This window comes from Mastigoproctus giganteus, chromosome 10 (assembly GCF_048544385.1).
Source record: "Mastigoproctus giganteus isolate SK-2022 chromosome 10, ASM4854438v1, whole genome shotgun sequence".
Taxonomy (NCBI): Eukaryota; Metazoa; Arthropoda; class Arachnida; order Uropygi; family Thelyphonidae; genus Mastigoproctus; species Mastigoproctus giganteus.
In genome coordinates this window covers 161,561,377-161,582,262 of record NC_143584.1, presented here as the reverse complement: position 1 = coordinate 161,582,262, position 20,886 = coordinate 161,561,377, and the positions used below count along the sequence as shown (strand labels likewise).

At 37.2% G+C, this 20,886-nt stretch overlaps 1 protein-coding gene across 1 annotated transcript in view; it reads right to left on the bottom strand.

The window, feature by feature from the left end:
- The window catches only part of LOC150079433 (uncharacterized), a 253,655-nt gene extending 241,109 nt beyond the window's left edge, over positions 1-12,546 (bottom strand). Inside the window, exon 1 of the mRNA XM_090382498.1 lies at positions 12,301-12,546. Within this exon, the coding sequence (XP_090238624.1) occupies positions 12,301-12,303 (3 nt within the window). The 5' untranslated portion in view covers positions 12,304-12,546. The remainder of the gene's footprint in view (positions 1-12,300) is intronic.
- Positions 12,547-20,886: the final 8,340 nt, after the last annotated feature.

Here is a 20,886-nt window from a genome sequence, read left to right as displayed (position 1 = left end):
AACTTTGATATAATATATATTTGGATCTTAGAAAGGCTTTTGATACTGTTGCACATGAAAGACTGCTGCACAAATTGGAGCAGTGCAGCATTGGAGGCAAATTGCTGCTATGGATAAAGGGATGGTTGAGTGGGAGAAGACAGAGAGTTGTAATCAATGGACACTGCTCTTTGTGGACTAATGTTATTAGTGGAGTCCCTCAGGGTTCAGTGTTAGGTCCATTGTTGTTTTCTGTATTTATAAATGATATTGATGATGGTATATCAGGCTTAATGTCCAAGTTTGCAGACGATATGAAGGTTGGCAGGGTTGTTAATGATGTATGCTGCTGCCACAGGATCTAGAAAAGTTGAGCAGATGGGCTGAGAGGTGGCAAATTAAGTTTAACATTCATAAATATAAACTACTACATATGGGAAGCAGTAACCCCAGAGTAACGTATCAACTCTGTGGTACTACATTTACAGTGGTAGAGAATGAAAAGGACCTGGGGATAATTGTGCAGGCAGATATGAAGTTCTCTGAGCAGTGCAGACAGTCTGCAAGAGTAACTCATGGTGTCTTGTCAATGATATACAGGAATATTTCTAGCAGGGATCAGGAGGTGATTATCCTCTTGTATAAGGCAAATGGTCAGGCCACATCTTAAGTACTGTATACTGATCTGGAGGCCTCATTTTAAGAAGGATGTAGAGCTGTTGGAACGAGTACAGAGAAGGGCAACAAGATTAGTGAATGGAACGAAGGGATGCTCTTACGAAGGAAAGCTTAATTTTTGCAGATTACAGTGTCTGGAGACTAGGCACCTGCGAAGTGATCTGATTGAGGTGTATAAAGCCTTGAATGGTTTGAGCATGCTCAATGCTGATGGAATTCTTTCTCTAGCTCAGAATAATCACCTGAGAGGGAATAAATTCAAATTGAGGAATGACAGTTGTAGGATAGATGTGCGGAAGTTTGCCTTTAGCCAGTGGGTAAAACAGACTCCCATTTTTTGTTGTGGAAGTTGATAGCCAAAATAAATTTAATGCTGAGCTGGACAGGTATTTGGAACGAATAGAGGGGTGAAATCGGAGCTTATTTGGCACTATTTAATACTAAAATTGCCTAGCTCACAGAGAAGTAAGATACAAAGTGGACACTTGCTTAATTAGTCCCAGGAACTTTAAGTTTCAAAACATGAAACTAACGTGCCGATCTATAGCCATCGGCGTGATAAATATTGTAAGTTTTCCAAAAGTCTCTTTATGTACAATTTTTTCGCACCGTCTTAATGCCTGAGCAAATGTTGTGTGTAAATAGTATGCTTTTAAATTCGAAATAACACCCTGATCCATAGGTCGGATGACTGAAGGCATGTTTGGCAGTAGAAATATGACCCTCATGTTCGAATTGAAATCATCTAGATGCACTGGATGTCCAGGAGCATTATCTAATAGAAGCAAAATCTTGAAAGGAATGTCGTTTTATTTACAATATTTTTCAACCTCGGGAATGAAGCACTATTTAAACCAATCCTCAAAGAGAGACACTGTTATCCATGCTCTCTGGTTTGATCGGAAATGCACTAGTAGGGTAGCTTTATTGATGCTCTTAAATGCATGAGGATTTCCAGAATGATACACAAGCAGTGGTTTTAATTTGTAATCTCCCGCTGAATTAGCCCCCAAGCAAGAGCAAGGCCCTATCTTCTGAAGCCTTGACACCTGACATTATCTTTTCCTCTTTGGCAACGTATGTTCGTCCCGGCATTTTTTTTCCAATACAGAGCAGTCTCATCAATGTTAAAAATCTGATGCGTTGAATAGCCACCTTCATCAATAATTTTTCCAACACATCACAAAATTACTCTGCAGCTGCAGAATACTGGCGACTTCACCGCATACTTTAATGTTTTGGAAACTAGCACGATGCTTGAACCTATTAAACCATCCATTGCTTGCCACAAACTTGGTTTGGGGTTCACCATACTTATCCTTAATATCTTCCTAAATACTTGCTTTTGTTTGAATGGTCATTGGACTCAGGGGCACTTGCTTCTGAATCTGATTTTCCATCCATATTATTAATAGCTGTTCCATCTTCGATATAGCAACTGAACACTGTTTTGTGATCACTGTTGATTTTAAGTGCGTTGATCCTTTGACATGTTCTTTTATAAATGCACTGTCCTTTAAAATAGTATTCATTGGTGAAGCAGCAAGACCAAAATCCCCTGCAATAGATGACAAACTTTGTCCTGCTTCGTACTACTTAATCATTTTCATCTTCATTTCTAAATCAATTTTGTTTCGTTACCTGGCACTGCCAGCACTTGAACTTTCCATTGGTCCCTTTCCCTTAATCATTGTAATACATAAATAAGAATGAAGTGAAGTTTCTGAAAATTTGTTTTTTATATGATTGAAGATTTCAGTGAAGGGGAACACATTTCACCATAATACTGTAATGTAAAAACCCACAGAATTCCAGTTATTGGTATTATCGCAAATGCAATAAGATCAAGTTTGCTACCCGTTTATAATAGATTGTGCTAACATAAAAGCCCAATAAATCGGAAAATGCAAGTTGTATTTATTGTTTTTTGGTCGGATCCAGAAACGTGCTTTAGAAAATTATCACAAAGGCATTCAAAATTGATTCTTATAATGGGAACATATGATAACGATGAAAGTGTAGTGCAATTTACATTATAAATAAGACATTTTAGAGAGATAAATAGCTTAGTAATATAGCAATTTGAACTTCCAAGGTCTTGAAACGAATTACAAAAAAAAATATATATATATATATATATGTTATCGGGTTCACATTATATTTTCACAATACCTCCATTTATCCCTACTGATACAAAATACATTTCCATGTTTTTTTCAGTTTGCACTGGCCAGCAAAAACTTACATAAAATCGAATTTCCATAAATAAAGTATTACATAAGTCGGGAAGAGTTCCTGTAGTTTTATTTATTTAATTTTTATAATTAATATTACTAACATTATCATATAACTATGTGTTCTTTGTGTAATTAAATAAATTCATAATTTCATCTGTTTAATAATAATAATACTAATAATAATAATAATCATTATTATTTAATTTTGTCCCCGGAAATACAAAATGGTGTACCGTTTATTTTCTATTTTTTATATTGAAGCTACTTTGCCTAGGGTGTGATGGGAGTGTGGGGGGGATATACACCCTATCGAGGGGCCCAGTGCACTTCACAACTTCATCGTAATTGCCTTGTTGTATACACTATACCAGCATATCAGTTAGCAATGGACTGTCAATTTGTAGTGACAGCATACAGACTCAATCTCGAAATGTGTGTGTATATGTGTCAACTCAATATTAGCCTTTTCATGGCCCACCATTTGAAAAACACTGCCGTATAACACCTGAGAAGATAATAACTTCTTTCCATATATCAAGCATCTTATGTTGTAGAGAAATAGGGTGTCCTTACAGGGTTGGCGCTAGTGTTTGTGGCGCTCAAGGCAAAACCTTGTAACGGCACCTAATTCATATCATATCTTAATACATAATGCAGTTAGCACATCTCGTAGCACCTATTTTAGGCGGCACCTGTGGCAGGTGCCTCACTTGTGCACTCCCTAGCGCTTGAAAGGTATTTTAGAATACAGGGAAGCTTATTAAAGTCCTCATTTCCATTCTCAAACAGAGGCATTTAAGGCTTGAACACACGCCCTTCATTGAACCACATCATCTACAGAGGATGTCCCCCAAGATGGCATCCTTTCTGACCTATTTTTTGCTGCCACTTTGGATCCCTTTTTGTCTATGCATCCTGATTGCAACACTTATGCAGATGATATAAAACTCTTCCTCTTGTCCAAACATAGTGGCAAATCTGACACTATCAACACCCATGCCACTGCCCTAATAGAACTTGACCTTTATCTTGAAAATATTGGCCTATCCATAAACCTGACTAAGTCAGCTCAAATATCGTTCACCAACTTGAAGAAGGAACATAGATATCAACCAGTAGTGTAGCTACCCTTTATCAGGCCCAGAGGCAAAGAACATATTCAGGCCCCTACTTAATTAATGAAAATTGCAAAAAGAGGAGACGGTTAAAGACACCGGGCCCCTAAAGGGCCTGGGCCCAGAGGCAATTGCCTTGCCTGCCTACATGGTAGCTACGCCACTGATATCAATAGTATTAGGGTCCGAAAGGTCTCACATCACACTGATCTAGGGCTTACACGGGGTGAAGACCTGACCTTCCAACAGCACTTTGCCAACACTAAGGCAAAAATTCTGTCGGCAATGTAGGCAATAAGACAGGAAATTACTGGAGTAAACAACAACAAACTTGCCACTCGCTATACACAAACATGTCTTGTTCCGATTCCCAGGTATGCCTCAATGATCTGATCCTCTTCTTCCCTCACTAACATCAAAAAATTCATAGGTATCAAGTACTGGATTTTAAGGTGGTTGAACTGTGTTAATGGCCACCCTTTCACCATCTCAAGGTCTATATTGTATGTAAACCTTGGTTGCACACCTTGGAATCAGTTACTCGTGGTAGGAAATCTACTATGCAACCTCTGTCAGCTCCTCGCCGATCGTCTTGTTATGAGCCCCTAGGCTGTCCCATATCCTTTGCAATGATATGGACTCCTCTAAGAATTGCAGAATTTTACCATGCTTAGAAGATTTTTTACAGCTAACCCCCTCCAAACATACAACACCCTGAAGGTTGACCCCCCCCCACAAGTTCTGTGATGATAAAGCATACAGATCTCAGAAAATACAGGATATATACCATCATATACAGCTGTAGCACTTTTCCTGATTATCGCCTTTGGGATGGACTCTCTGTTAACCCTACTTTGCTCCTCTGCTGAGGAGAATTAATTTGTTTTAAATTATTTATATGTACACGTATGTTAGTTGTATATATTACAATCTGTATGTATTTATATGTCTCTACCTTTTGCTTGTGTCACTGTATATACAGTAGACTGTCGAAATAATGGCATCCAGAATAACAGAACATTCGAGCTAATGGTGCATTGCAATCGGATGTTTACATACACTGCAGATGTCTTGCAGTGCTGACTAGGGTGTGAAAAAAAAAGAAAATGCAAGTCACGTGATTACTGTATTTGTTTAAGTTCGTCATTTTGAAAGTGAATTCTGTACTGATATCATGGATTATCATAAATGTAAAACCACTGTTTTCATTTTTTTTATTAAAAACCCCTCACTATGGCTCCTAAAGTTAATAAACCTCATACAGAGAAGAAAAGAAGAACAACATTAAAGCTTAGTGACAAACTTTATATAATCCAAAATATTACATTAGGGTCGTCCGGAAAGTTAATTCATATACCCATGTGTATTTTGTCTGTTAATTGCATGTGTTCCCTTGCCGATTTGCCTGTTTTGCTGGATAAAAAGCCCATAAAAGTTCCTCGCGCCATCGACAGGATTTGAACCAGGGCCTTTTCCACCCAGTGTGGGGAGGACAGTGACAATACCACTATGCTACCCATACAGGCTAAACCTGATATCATAAAGAAAATAGAACGGGGTGTAAGCTGGAGTGTATTAATGGCAGAATATAACATTAGATTGTCAACATGTTTGTTTTTTTATGCACAGGTAATAAAATTGCATTCTTAATCTCTCTATTTCTTATTTAGCCTCATTAGCATTGGTAACTATTAAACGTACCAATGCTTGTGACAAGCATTGGTAACAATTTAATAGTTACCAATGCTTGTCACAAGCATTGGTAACTATTAAACGTATTTTAAAAAAAAAAAAAAAAATTTTCCAGATAACGGAAAAATCGAAATAACGGCACCTTGAATCCCTGAAGATGCCATTATTCTGAAAGTCTACTGTGTGTGTGCTTTATTTGCTTGTATTGGCCGTTATTTGTTGTAGTATTCTATAGAACCTAATGTTTATGTATGCATATTTTATGTACAATTTGTATGTTTATTGTCTGGTTATAATGTATAAATGTATACATGCACTCCCCCCCCCCAAGCTGAAGGCTGTTCAGGGGTGAAGCATATGCAATAAATTGAATAATAATAATAAAATACTAGGGGGGGGGCTCCACCCTCTGCTCGCTTCTTTTGCACAGCCTAAATCGCAATATGATACTCCAGTGGTTTTTCGTTATCAGAATCTTGTGAAGATCAGACATTACGTCTGAGCCATTTAAACGGTTCACTAAGTTTCGGCATGTTCTTTGTCCATATTGGCTACCTGCTTCCTGTCACATTGTTTATCCACTTGCTCCATCATCATTGAACTTATTCTCTCATTAGTTTGTAACCTCTCGGCATGTTTCTCTCTATTTCTGTGCTCCTGACGGTGTCATTTTCTCTCGAAATTGGTGATTGCCAATCTAGGTTGCAGTATTGTGTTAATTACTACATTAGTACATATAATTAGCAAATCAAATGCCACAGATTCCAGACATTCCTGTCAACATGCACTGATCGATATCTAATCAGGAAATGATCTATGTAATTATTTACCTATGCATTTGTAGTGACATAATTGTTACTACAAATGCATAGGTAATTGTACCATGTGTACAATTGTACCATGTGACAATTGTACCTCGCCCAATTGTACCATGTGATCTGCATCTCTCTTCTCCCATTGGCTACCCCACCACACAGCATTCTCAAGGTCAAATAAAATGTATAGAGAGAGATATGACTCTTAATTTAAGAATGGCAGGTGAATTATTTAGTATCACACAATAGAGCTGAGGATCGGCGTTACTACTATGGCCTACAGAAAAATTCCCCAGAATACTAGGGGGGGGGCTCCACCCTCTGCTCGCTTCTTTTGCACAGCCTAAATCGCTTGTTTTGGGGGTAAAAATGCAACACTATGAATAGCATATGGCAAAATTTCAAAGCTGTAGAGTCTAGTTACGCAAAATACTAATTAATAAATATAACTAAACTCCTTTAAAGCAGCCACCCTTAAATTACATATAAATTGGTTCAATTTACATATAAATCGAACCTCTATGGCTCGGAAAAGAGAAGGGCAACAAGATTAGTGAATGGAACACAGGGGTGCTCTTACGAAGAAAGGCTTAAGTTTTGCAAATTACAGTGTCTGGAGACTAGGCACCGGCGAGGTGATCTGATAGAGGTGTATAAAGCCTTGAATGGTTTGAGCATGCTCAATGCTGATGGGATTCTTCCTCTTGCTCAGAATAATCACCTGAGAGGGCATAAATTCAAATTGAGGAAAGATAGATGTAGGATAGACGTGAGGCAATTTGCCTTTAGCCAGCGGGTGGTTGGTTGGTGGAATAGACTTCCATCCCTTGTCGTGGAAGTTGATAGCCTAAATAAGTTTAAGGCTCAGCTGGACAAGTATTTCGAACGAACAGAGGGGTGAAGTGGAAGTGGTTATTTTTTATTTATTTATTTTTTTATTTATTTTTTTTTTTTTTTTTTTTTGGCTGATGCTGCATAAGCTTGCTTTCTTGCATCAAATGCCTCTACTAATGCTAATGCTAATGCTAAAAGACAGGAAAGCACCGGCACTCTGTTCCTATTTGTCACAAGCATTGGTAACTATGAATAAGTATAGTGCGAGAGCATCAATAATACATAGCCAAATCTGAATGAACAGAATATTAGCAAAGCGGCATCGTTTTAAGTTATATCTCATTGTGACTGCCTTCACAACGAGTTGCCATGATATTGCACTACTTTGAATAAGTAACGCTTTACCTGAGGAGAAGACTAATGTTACTTATTCTCAGATGGATACCACTACCCAGACGGCACCGTTTCAGGGCTATTTTGTATTTGTGTGGGATAACTCGACTATCCAGTTGTCCCTATTAGACTTAGAAAAGCAAAAAGGTAGAGGGAAAGTAATAGTAGGAGTGGAAGAGGAAAAGAAACGGTGTAGAAAAATAAAAAGGACAGTAACTCCTTCAACTCACACCACTCAAAAACTCAAAAATTCCTTGAATAGGCAATGCTTCCCCAGTGGAGAAGGCTGTTGTTACCTATTCTTGGAAACTCCGGACATCATCAGGCTCCCCCTAGTGCCGTTTCAGGACTATTTGGCCCTTCTTCGGTGGGTGGGTAGGTACCCAAGTGATGCAATGATGGCAAAACAGTTATGAAGTATGACTCCACAATATGAGAGATGCCTGATGGTGTATGATGTATTTAGACTATAAAGCGTTTAGGGCATAAGCCTCAAGTTATGGAAAAGTCTAGACTATGTATAAGTATAGTGCGAGAGTATAGTGTATTATTGATGCTCTCGCACTATACTTTATACATAGTCTAGACTTTTCCATAACTTGAGGCTTATGCCCTAAACGCATTGGTAACTACTAATAAGGCTAATCACAATGAAAAAGCCAATAAAAATTCTTGACGGGATTCGAACTAGCGCACTTCCAACTGTGTGTGTGGGAGGCTAGCGATTCTAACCACTCTGCTACCCACATGGATCGTGTACATATTTCATTATTAAAAATAATATTTTATTAACAGGCATTCTGTTTGGGAAAAAATCCCATTTCGATCCCTGTTTTCCTCCATATCTGCCAATTTAAATGAATAATTGGAAATGATATATACAAATTAATTAAATTAAAATTAAGACCACCTGTTATGGCGCTCACCACTTGTAACAACTGTTAGCATATTACATACTCGTTTATAACAAAGCAAAAAATCACTTTGTTATCTGAATGAACATTAGCATTAGTAGAGGCATATGATGCAAGAAAGCAAGCTTATATAGCATCAGCCAAAAAAAAAAAAAACCTTCCCATTTCACTGATCCATTCATTCCAAATGTTGTCTTGTTCTGCCTTGAATTTATTTAAGCTATCAACATCCACAACAACAGATGGAAGTTTATTCCAGAAATCAACTACCCAATGGCTAAGGCAAATTTCCATATATCTATTCGTCAACTGTCTTTCCTCAATTTTAGTTTACGCTCTGCTCTTGCTCAGGTTTATAATCTGAGCAAGAGGAAGAATCTCATCAGCATTGAGCCTGCTCAATCCATTCAAGGCCTCATACACCTCAATCAGATCACCTCGCAGGTGCCTAGTCTTCAGATGCTGCAATTATCAGAACTTAAGCCTTTCTTCGTAAGAGCATCCCTTTGTTCTCCTCACCAGTCTTGTTGCCCTTCTCTGTACTCTTTCTAATACTTCCTAAAATGAGGCTTCCAGACTTGTATGTAGTACTGACGGTGTGGCCTAACCATTGCCCTGCTATAAAAATTCCTGTATATCACTGACGACACCATGACCTGCTCTGCAGCTGCACTGCTCAGACAGAAAACTTCATATCTGACTGCACAATTACCCCCAGTTCTCTTTCATTCTCCACTACCCTGAGCGTAGCACCACACAGTTGGTACTGCTACCCATATGTAGTACTTTGCATTTGTCAATGTTAAACTTCAGTTGCCACTCCTTTAACAACAATACCAACCTTTGCATCAACTGCAAACTTCGAGATTACGCTTGATATACCTTCATCAATATCATTTATAAATATACAAAACAACAATGGGCCCAACACCAAACCCTGGGGTACACCACTAATAACATTAGTCCACAAAGAGCAGTGTCCATTGATTACCACTCTCTGTCTTCTCCCACTCAACCATCCTTTTATCCATTGTAGCAACCTGCCCTTAATGCCATACTGCTCCAATTTGTACAGTAGTCTTCCAGGTGCAACAATATGTAATACATGCTAAGAAAACAAGGCAAGTTCCGTTATCCCTTCAAGAAATAGGTATTCCGTAATATAAAAACATAAAACATTCTACAAAAATATTCTAACTAAAAATATGAAATGCTAGTGCTTGAAATTCAATTTAATTTGTTAACTTTCAAAATTTCTCTACACACTTGTTTTTCATGGGAAATTCCCTGGAGGGAGTTTTGAGGAATTAATCCCTGAATAATTATTTAATATTTAATATTATTTAATTATTATTATTATTATTTAATAATGTAGGATTTTATGAATAACAGTAGACCTGGGTCCAACAAGCAAGAATCCTGACTAAAAAAAATGATCCCGGGAACCACTAACTCCATTATTCTGACTAGCGCGAAACTACCACACAGCGAGATGAGTCACCCCAAAGGAGTCAAGGTCCCGGAAGATTAGTTTGAATCGGTACTAAAGAGCATGGGGTTCCGTTCATGAATCTCAGGGGGAGAACATGTAGCAGTTACGCTACTGATTGTGGCACACCTGCCACTAGATAAAACCCTCTTCCATCACTTAGCGCTAAATCCACCCTGATTCATATTACTGAATTATATTTGCGAATTCCAAACTTTTTTTGCCACACATGATGCTAATGTGCGCTGAAGAACTTGGCTTAATGCTCAACATTTAATCCAAGATTGCCAATACAGAAAAAAAAAAAAAAAAAAAAAGGTACTAAATTTGTCGGACCCAGAAGCTATTTGAATCAATATCCCCCGACACACACATTTGGTAACCCACGTCTGGACTACCTAATGTTTTTGCTAACTAAGTAAAGGAATTTTTCGCTAAAGTGCATGTAAAAAAAAAAAAAAAATACAATAAAAAGAACTCTACATACCTTTATAAAATAAATTTAATATATGTTCGTCCTCACAGAATCGATGTCAGAGGTTCTCGCTAATGCCCTACGTGACCACCTGCGCTACATTAACCCTAAAAGAAACATGGGTCATAATTTACAGCAATAAAATTGGAATTTAAACCGTACGTGCTTAGCTTAATTTCTGATTTTATAAATCGGTTGTATAAATTAGATAACAGATTTTATGTTATTTTTCCACTATCGAGAGGCGTGTCACTAACATCTGGGACCCCTGATCTAGACAATCTCCAGGATCCCCCACTCTACTGCAACTTGCTCCCTGCCGTCATCCTCGTAATCATGTATCTGTTCCTCGTTTATACTCCCGTCGGAGGAGTTTACAAAAAATCATGAACACAATAGTTAATCGTAATTAGTAGTCACAGGCTTGGGCCACGGTCTACTCAAAGAGCGTGTGCTACTGCACGCCCGGTCCTGACCTCTTGGCTATGTCAATGTATGTATTTTAAATTAATCGATTCGTTATAATAACTCAGTTCGTATGAAATCAGGGATAAATGGTTCTGAATATCTGATCTTAGTTAAACTTAAATGCATTCTTTCTTTATAAAATTATCACTTCAATTTTATTAGTCAGTTGAACAGACAACTTGAGTAGTCAAGACCCACTAATCCATGAAATTAATGAAATCTATTAACGAAATCTATTAATGAAATTTATTAATGAAATCTCTTGTGAAAAAAAGTAAATATTTTTTGTTTAATATTAATATTATAATAAATACCTTGTAGTGATAATATGCTAACGCAATACATATTTCACTGACATCCTCCTGCGTGATTAACACAAAGATTTATCAACATCCTCCTCCTCTATCCGAGATTTTTTATAAATCCATCAGAGAGGCAAGTCTAGACTCATCGTTAGTCTTTCCACTTGTCCTATGTTGTTGTCATTTTGCTATGTTTGTTAGTTTAATTGTTATCACATAGAAATAACAAAAAAGGGGGGGGGGGGACGACTAGAATTACAAAATCGTCCAGGCACCCGTAGCCAGATTACTGCATGATCCTTCACAGCATTAATTACACAAAATGCGTTGATATTACCAGTAGGTTGATATTCCCAGTAAACTGTATTCCGTAATGAACAAACACAACAAAAGTACTATATTATTTTGTTAATAAATGAACTTGTTGATAAGGAGTAATTGCTGCTCAATGAGTTTGCTTCAGTATATTTGTCAAAGATTTAATAAATATTATTATTATTATTATTATTATTATTATTAAGAAACACAGACTTACTAGCAGCAGATATAATTTTGTAAATTTAGCCAGTAAAATTATTAATATATTAATAGCGTTATCAATACGCTCACAAAAATCTTGTAAATAAAACGTCATCTCCATAAGAAAACACGATTTAACTCAAAATGGAATATTAGATACCGTGGGCCATTTTATATATGGGCATTTTATATATATTTAGTAACAATAAATTTAGCCACCAGGTTTCACGCTCAGGAGAAAAGTAAAACAAATGAAAACACATTAGCTATAAAATGAATACATTCAACCTTTCTATTAGTATAAATTTCAGTCTGTAAAAACCATCATTACGAACTCATTTAACCTCTATACAAGTTTTCATAATACGCACATAAGTTCAAATTACCTACCATTTATCTTCATAACAATGCTGTCAACGTTAAACATCAATTTGATGGCGTGTTTTATCTAATATGCATGCAGAATAAAAGTTATTCACGGAAGTAATACTTTATTCTTTCTCATATATCCATAAGAATTTTCTTTAGAACAGTGAAGTAGAGTATTGTTCGAGTATTCGCAAGAGAACATCATATTCACAGTTACGAAAAACCTGGGAACATGAGCTTAGTCTGTCTTAAGATGTACTAACCCAGTCTTGGCAGCCAAAGGAGTCCCAGCCAAATAAATATAGCAGCATTAGTATTTAGGCAACTGTTGAAGAACCGCTACACGGAGCATGTTACTCTAAAGAAGCCAAGTACATTACTTGCTCCACACGCAAGGACAACTTAAAATAGGATTAAGTAATTATGTTTTTCGCCTAACGTGTCTCGCGTGTACTTTTACGTGATATAGTTCAAATGATAGGAGAAAAAACGTAAGCGCGAAACACTAAGAAAATGCAGCAGTAACTTAACATCAGTAATGTGCTAAGCTCATTACCTCTATTACTATAAAAACATATAATTTCGAATAACTGGAACTCGTGAAAAAAGAAAAAACTTGAAGCGTTATTTGAAAATGCCTGTCATTACAAAATACTTTTAAATGTCATTTGTTGTTTAAAAAAAAATAAAGAGCAAGAAGCGGTTTTATAAGACACCGCAGAGACATCTACTACTAAAAAAGACAGCGCTAAGAGATGTGCAGTCTTTCATATTATTTATATATATAAGTACTTACCATCCTTATTTCCGACTTGGACAGAAGCTGTATCGCTACCCCTTTTCGGCGGAACTAGAAGCAGACGAATGATATACGTAAATGACAGGAGAAATCGCTACGGTTTCAAAATCGCGCCTAATCACGTGATACCTCTGACATGGCAGATGCGATAGCTTTCTAGTCTTTAATGTAGTTTGTGCAGAACGATAAGGCTCGGATAAATTTAATTTATATACAGCATCAGTTTCTATTATTTTTTTTTTTTTCCTGCGAATATTATCTTAAAAGACTAAATGCCCAAATGGAATAACAGCATACTTGCATTTGAATAAATTGTAATACTAAAATAAAATACTGTATATATTTAAATTAATTTTAAAAATTTATACGAATAGCATTTTTGAAATTCTTATAAATCAATTTATTAGAAAATATGAATAAATTTCTGGCATAAACGGTGGCATCACGCGTAGCAATTACATCTGTAAAACTATTTTACGGTTATATATATATATATATATATATATATACAGTATATGTCTATTCTAATTTCGCTTTCCATTAGCTAAACAGCCAAATATATATTGCACGCGCGAGATTTTTTCTGTGAAACGGCATCGGAGCAACATTTCTATTTTATTATGAGTGGTCGTGCTTGTCGCACGCTGGGTCCCCAGGGACTGGCCGTCCCGAGGATGCAATGCACGTAGGTGCCAACCTTCAAGGGGCGCCATAAAACCTGAAACTTACATACACATATGAAGAAAATTTTAAACGGGGGCGCGAAATTTTAATTGGCAATCGGGCGCAACATACCCTAGGGACGCCCCTGTGGGCTCTTATAATGATGCACATTAACTACAGATAAAAAATTTACAGTTTTAATATTTGATATTAAACTGTATATCTGAAGTGTTAATAAAATGCATAAATTTCAGGCAGTGGCGAAACCATACTACCAGATCCGCCACCACAAGAGGGTACCGACGGTTAATTTGCTATGATCAGAGCCGGCCCGAGGAGGGTGCGAATGGTACGAGCGCACAAGGCTCCGCGTTTCTGAAGGCCTCGCGCCGCTGACTGATTTTGCAAAATAAAAATGGTTTCATTTTTTTTTTTGTTTTAATACTGTCGCAAAATCCAGGGACATCGCCATAAAATGGCCATATTTTTAATATACATAAGAAATAAAATGTCAATAATCATGTTATTAACATTATCTTAAAGCCCGCCAAGAATTCAAACACAGAAAATATATTTTCTTTCAAATATATTTAAAATATCTCTCCTTACAAATAAAAATAATAATTATATAATAATTTATTGGAGTTTCATTTGAAATTATTGAATATATATATATATATATATATATATAGTGGTCAGGCGCGCGGGCGCATAAGTACACGTGCCTTGAGTGACCGGGGTTCAAGCCCGTGACTACTGAATACGGTGCTGTTTCTTGTATTCTATGTATCTTGTGAACTCCTCTGACCGTTTGGTCGTCCCGAAGTATAAACAGAAAATTTATAATTTATTATTATATATATTATGACAGCTGATCGTACATCGTACGTTTTTATCGCGATTCGCGAGGTGTGAAAATAAATAACATATTCGTATCTATTTCGCAACATGACTAGTAGAGACAGAGATGCAGGAAGAAAGTATATGTGTGGCTCTGATAAATTGAAGGAAAAAAGAAAGAGAGAAGAAATTACGGAAAAACAGAGGAACTCCCTCGCAAAATTTTTAAAAACCGAAAATGTGCAACAAACTGAAGAAACGCATAATTCACAGTTACTGGAAGATCAAACTCGCAGAAATGAAATTACCCCGTACGACATCCACGAAAACGATCCTGATCATTATAAAGCCAGCTCTCGTCCTAATGAAGAAGAAAGTGATGATAAGAAAACTGTAGAACGGGAAGATAATCACGAAGCAGAGGGAAACGTACAGATGGAAGATTTTTTGTCAGCGTCGAACAAAGAATAAGATGAATTATTCCGATGACCGCAGCTTCAAGAGAATCAACAAAGCGACGAAGACGAAAATATCGATATCAATGATCCTGGTACTTGGCCCGAAATTATAACTGATAAATTCAGAATGGCTATCATACAACATGGCGTGACACAAGTAAAAAACTACGATTTTCCGAAAGATAAAAATAATAGAAGTTTTTCTAAAAATTATTATTTAAGAAAATTAACGAATGGGGAACGTCAAGAACGAAGGTGGTTACTCTACTCAAAGTACAAAGATGCCACATTGTGTTATGCGTGTAAGTTATTCTCTTCAAATACCACTTCTCTGTGTTTAACTGGACTTAACGATTGGGTACATTTAAGTTCGCGATTACAAAATCATGAAAGATCAGAATATCATTTACGAGCTATGTGCAAATTGTTACAACTTGAAAAGAATTTGAAACTTGGAAACACTATTGACAAAGAACACGAAAAAATAATTAAAAACGAAACACAGCGTTTAAAATGTGTTTGTGAACGAATAGTGGCTGCAATTTTATATTTATCAGAGCATAATTTGGCGTTCAGGGGCATTAGCGATGCTTTATATAAACCGCACAACGGTAATCAGCATCGCGTTCCTATTTATTTCATAGAATACAAGATGAACTGATTTCTGCTTTGGCTAAAAAAGTTAGAAAGGAAATAATAAATACAGTTAAGAAAGCTAAGTATTTCACAATTTTATTAGACTGCACTCCAGACGTAAGCCATCAAGAACAATTATCTGTTATTTTAAGATATGTTAATGTTAACTCTAACTCTTTGTTTTGAAACAGTAAAAGACTCGACAGGAAAGGGGTTATCAGCCAAAATTGAAAGCATATTAGAAAAGGAGGAATTAGATTTAGGGAACTGTCGAGGACAGGGGATAACGGCGCTCATATGAGAGGTTTATATAAAGGCGTGCAAGCACTTATCCTGCAAAAGAATTCCAAAGCACAGTATATGCCCTGCGGAAGTCATCACTTGAATTTAGTTCTTGAAGACATTTCAAAATCATCTTCTCTTGCAAATTCATTTTTTGGGACTTTACAAAGCATATATAATATTTTTGCAAGTTCTGTGATACACCGGGATATATTAAAAGAGCGTGTCAAACATCTTACCCCAAAACCACTGTCAGAAACGAGGTGGGAATGTCGCCTCGAAAGTGTGAAATCTGTGAGATACCAAGTACCACAATTTTCTCTAGCTTTGAAATACCTTTATGAACATACCAGTGACATGAAAACGAAATCCAATCAATCGAAAATAAACCTACTTCATTTGAATTTTTATTAAGTTTGGTCATTTGGTATGACATACTGAAGTAAATATTGTGAGCAAGATATTTCAAAATTCAAATATAGTTATCGGTACTACAAATTCACATTTAAAAGGTTTAAATTTTTTGAACAGTATCGTGAATCGGGATTCAAATCTTCTTTAATAACTGCAAAGGAAATAGCTGAAGAATTACAAGTGACATCTGAATTTAAGAATCAAAGAACTGGACAAAAAACGAAGCAATTTTGTTATGAAGGAACCGATCAGCCTCTTTCATCAGGCCAAGAATATTTCAGAATTCAATATTTTCTAGTCATAACCGATAGTGGGATTATTTCTTTTAAGAAAAGATTCGAAATTTATCACGAACATGATACATCATATGTTTTTTTATATAATTCGGATAATATTCAAAAACTGACTGAAAACGATCTTCTTAAATGTTGCAAAGACTTAAATGCTACCTTGCAAGACGATATTGATTGCATTGATTTATTTAATGAAATCAAATTTGTCGTCGAGTTTTCCCTTCCAGGATCACAATATTTACTGAAAAATAATTTATTTGAATTGTATCCAAATTTTATTACTGTTCTGAAAATTATATTAACCTTACCAATTACCGTCGCATCTGCAGAAAGATCTTTCTCAAGATTGAAAATAATAAAAAATTACTTGAGATCTAGCATTAGTCAAAAACGATTTACCTCCTTAGCCATTTTATCTATCGAATCCGAAAAAAACTAAATTATGATGATATTATCAACGAAATTGCTATAAAACATGTAAGAAAATGAAACAAAAATCACATATTGTGACCTTATTCGATTAAGCAGCATACCAAATTGTATTTTATAAGTATATGAAGCAATTATTTTTCTTAGTTGATTTATTAAAGATTTTTTTGTAATTGAAATGTTAATTTTATTAAAATAATTTAATTATTTATCATTTTCATGTAATCCTTACTAGACCAATTTGTGCAATGTAATGAATATCAAAATGCAATAAATTATTTTGTTGTACGAAATTTGTATCAAGGCCCCGCAAGTCAACTTTGCACCGGACCCGCTTTTGTTCGGGGCGGCTCCGGCTATGATTGTTAAAGGGTTTGGGTGAATGGGAGGGGGCGCATTACAGAATCTCGCGGGGATTATTTATTATTATATGTTACAATTGACTTGAGGTACAATTGACTTGGTCCTTGAGGTTGTCACAGACATTCTCTCAGATATGCCAGACAAGCTGTACTTGCTACCTGGGAGTCTAAAACGCTGATGAAACTGATATTCGGGTGACACTCAAGTCAAGTGGACCCAATTTCGGCCAAGTCCGGACGGTCTGTGACAGCCAAATCCTCTGCTTGCACCTTCACGATGGTGGGACTGTTAGTAATCCTGGGTATAACCTCCATGCACAAGTACATGGTGGGTGACCACCCAGGTGTGAACAAAATTAAGCAGGGGTGAGGTGTGGCACCCACACCACATGGAGGAACACCACCCCTCTATGTTACCAGGCAGTACTAGGTGGTAGATGACTCTCATCAACCGGTGAAATACCACCACTTTGCATATTGGAGGCTTGAAGTGATGGAACCCATGTTTAGTCTCTAGAGTTAAGTTCCGGTCAACCCTTCCGTATCTCTTCTATCATGCAGTATGATTGAGGACTTTTGAGGTTATGATGAACGTCGTGGCGAGATCCAATATTCCTTACATTTCGAGGGTACAGCTCTAAAACGGTGTTCGCAGGCCGGCCGCTAGTTAGTACACCGGACCGAACTTATTGGTAACTGTCTATGGGGCTTCCGGATCAGCTAGTGTATAATCTTGCTACCTCTACTCTGCCAGATAGTGACTGGAGGGAGTCCGAGTAGTGTGTATGCGGGGAGCATTGTCGAGACCACGTTATGTCAAGGATCTGGGTATATTCTTACCACGTGTACGCCATATCCAAAAATTTCATTACTTCATACAGCATGTCCCACTTACTTTTTCTTACTATTGAATACACCATGAATTGTCAAACTAATAGAACAAGCTTATCTGCCAAAAGATCTAAACCTCCCAAGCACTTCCTAATTCATTTCACAAATATACGTGGTCTCGATTCTAATCTCAACGATGTCCATTTCCACTTGCAGTCTGCCAAACCCCATGTACTTTTTCTGATAGAATATCAGTTATCGGTTAATTCAACTACTGCTCATCTCAGATGCCCAGATTATTCGCTGTATGATTCCTTTCGCCTCAAAGGTGGTACTTGTGCATATGTCCGTCTGATGTTCCCTGTCAGAGACTTGGCAATTTGGAATCTTCTCTCTTTGATCTTCTCTGGCTGAAAATCTCTCTACCTCATTGTGTCAAATTCATCTGTTGTCTCTACCGTTCTCCCAACTCCACTAATCACTTGGAGCTCTTTGACTTCCTCTCTTTGCAACTTGACTTTCTTCAGTCCAACTTTCCTAACAGTGAGGTAATTTTCCTTTATGATTTTAATGTTCACAACTCCAGCTGGCTTCCGTTTTATAGTCACACCGACCCAGCAGGTCACGATGCTGAGGCTTTTGCAATTACTAATGACCTAGCACAGATTGTTCATTTACCTACAAGAATACCGGACAATCCTAATCATACAGCCAATACGCTTGATCTTTTTCTCACAAACAGCCTTTCTAAGTACCCGGTCGAAGTGAGAGGTCCTTTAGGCACTTCAGATCACAACTTGGTGATTGTCTCTTCTCCAATGGAACCTTTATCTCATGGCTATTCCCAACCTCGTGTTGTTTGGCCTTACAAGAATGCAAAATGGGATGACCTGCGAGACTTCTTTTCTTCTTTTCCATGGTCGGATTACTGTTTCAAACCTTCTGATGTCAACGTTTGCTCAGATCGTGTCAGTGAAATTATTCTTGCAGGAATGGAATCCTTTATCCCACACTCCACTTTAAAATCTCGTCCTTTATCTAAACCTTGGATTTCCAATAAATGTGCTAAGGCTGTTCAGGAGAAGAATGTTGCATATCGTAATTGGCTTATTTCTAATTCTCCAGATTCATTTTCTGCCTACACCAAAGCTTGCAACAATTGTAAAGCAGTTATTAGTCAGTCCAAACTAGAGTTTGCATAGGCTAAGAGTAGAAAACTTGCTTCTTGCCCTAACGCTAGCCGAGCATTCTGGTCTCTTGCCAAAGCTATTGGCCGTTGGAGGTGGGAGCAGAGATGGGCAAAAGTTGCCCATCTCTGCTCCCACCTCTGTCCAAACCAGATGGTTCTGTTGTCACTTCAGCCAAGGATAAAGCTGACCTGTTAGCATCCCATTTTTTTTCCAACTCATGTATTAATGATCTTGGTAAAACACCTCCCACCATTCCCAACACGCTCCGTTCAATGTTTCCTGTGGTTTTCCGTCAAAAGGATATCAGAAGGATTTTGATGAATCTCGATGCTAAGAAAGCTCCAGGTCCTGATGGTATTTCTCCATCAGGACCTGGACTTGTTCTCAAAACCTGTGCTCCTGACCTTACTCCTATTCTTTGTTGCCTTTTTTCACTTTCTTATTCCAAAGGTGTTTTTCCTTCTGCTTGGAAATTTGCTCATATCCAGCCAGTTCCTAAAAAGGGTGACAAATCCCTCCCACACAATTATCGTACCATTGCAATTACTTCTACTCTTTCTAAAGTAATGGAGAAATCAATTAACCGCCAACTCTTAAACTACCTAGAAACCTTCAGTCTGATCAATGATCGCCAGTATGGATTCCGTCAGTTTCGATCCACTGGTGATATTCTGGCTTATGTTACCCATTTATTGACTAATTCAATGGAAAGATTCGATGAAACACAAGGAGTTGCTCTTGACATCTCAAAGGCTTTTGATCGTGTTTGGTATAAAGGTCTTCTAAACAAGCTTCCATCTTATGGTTTGCCAACTGTTTTTAGTAATTGGTTAATCAGTTTTCTCTCTGATTGCTCACTGAGGGTGGTGGTAGATGGCTCTCTGTCTTCTAACTTCTCCACTAATGCCGGTGTCCCCCAAGGTTCAGTTCTTTCTCCCACTCTTTTCCTCTTGTATATTAATGACCTTCTTCCATTGACTGGAAATCCTATCCATAGTTTTCCGATGTGAGCACACTGCATTCCACTTTCCATTTTGAGAAACCTTGTCCTGCTCAATCAGCTTCAACTTCTCGAAAATCTGCTACCAATTCCTTAAATGCCGATCTTCAGGTAATTCTCCAGTGGGGCAAAGACAACTTTGTTGATTTCAACCCTTCTAAAACTCAGTCTTGTCTTATATCTCGCAAAAAGGATTCTTCTGCTCCTATGCTTATCTTTAGTGACACTCCGATTTCTAGGCATAATGATATATCTCTTTTGGGGATTACCCTGACTTCTAATCTCTCTTGGCACAAGCACATTACAAATATTGCTTCCTCTGCATCTAAAAAACTTGGTTTTCTCTTTCGCTCTCGGCGTTACTTTTCTTCCAAACAGCTGCTCACTCTGTATAAATTGCAAATCCGCCC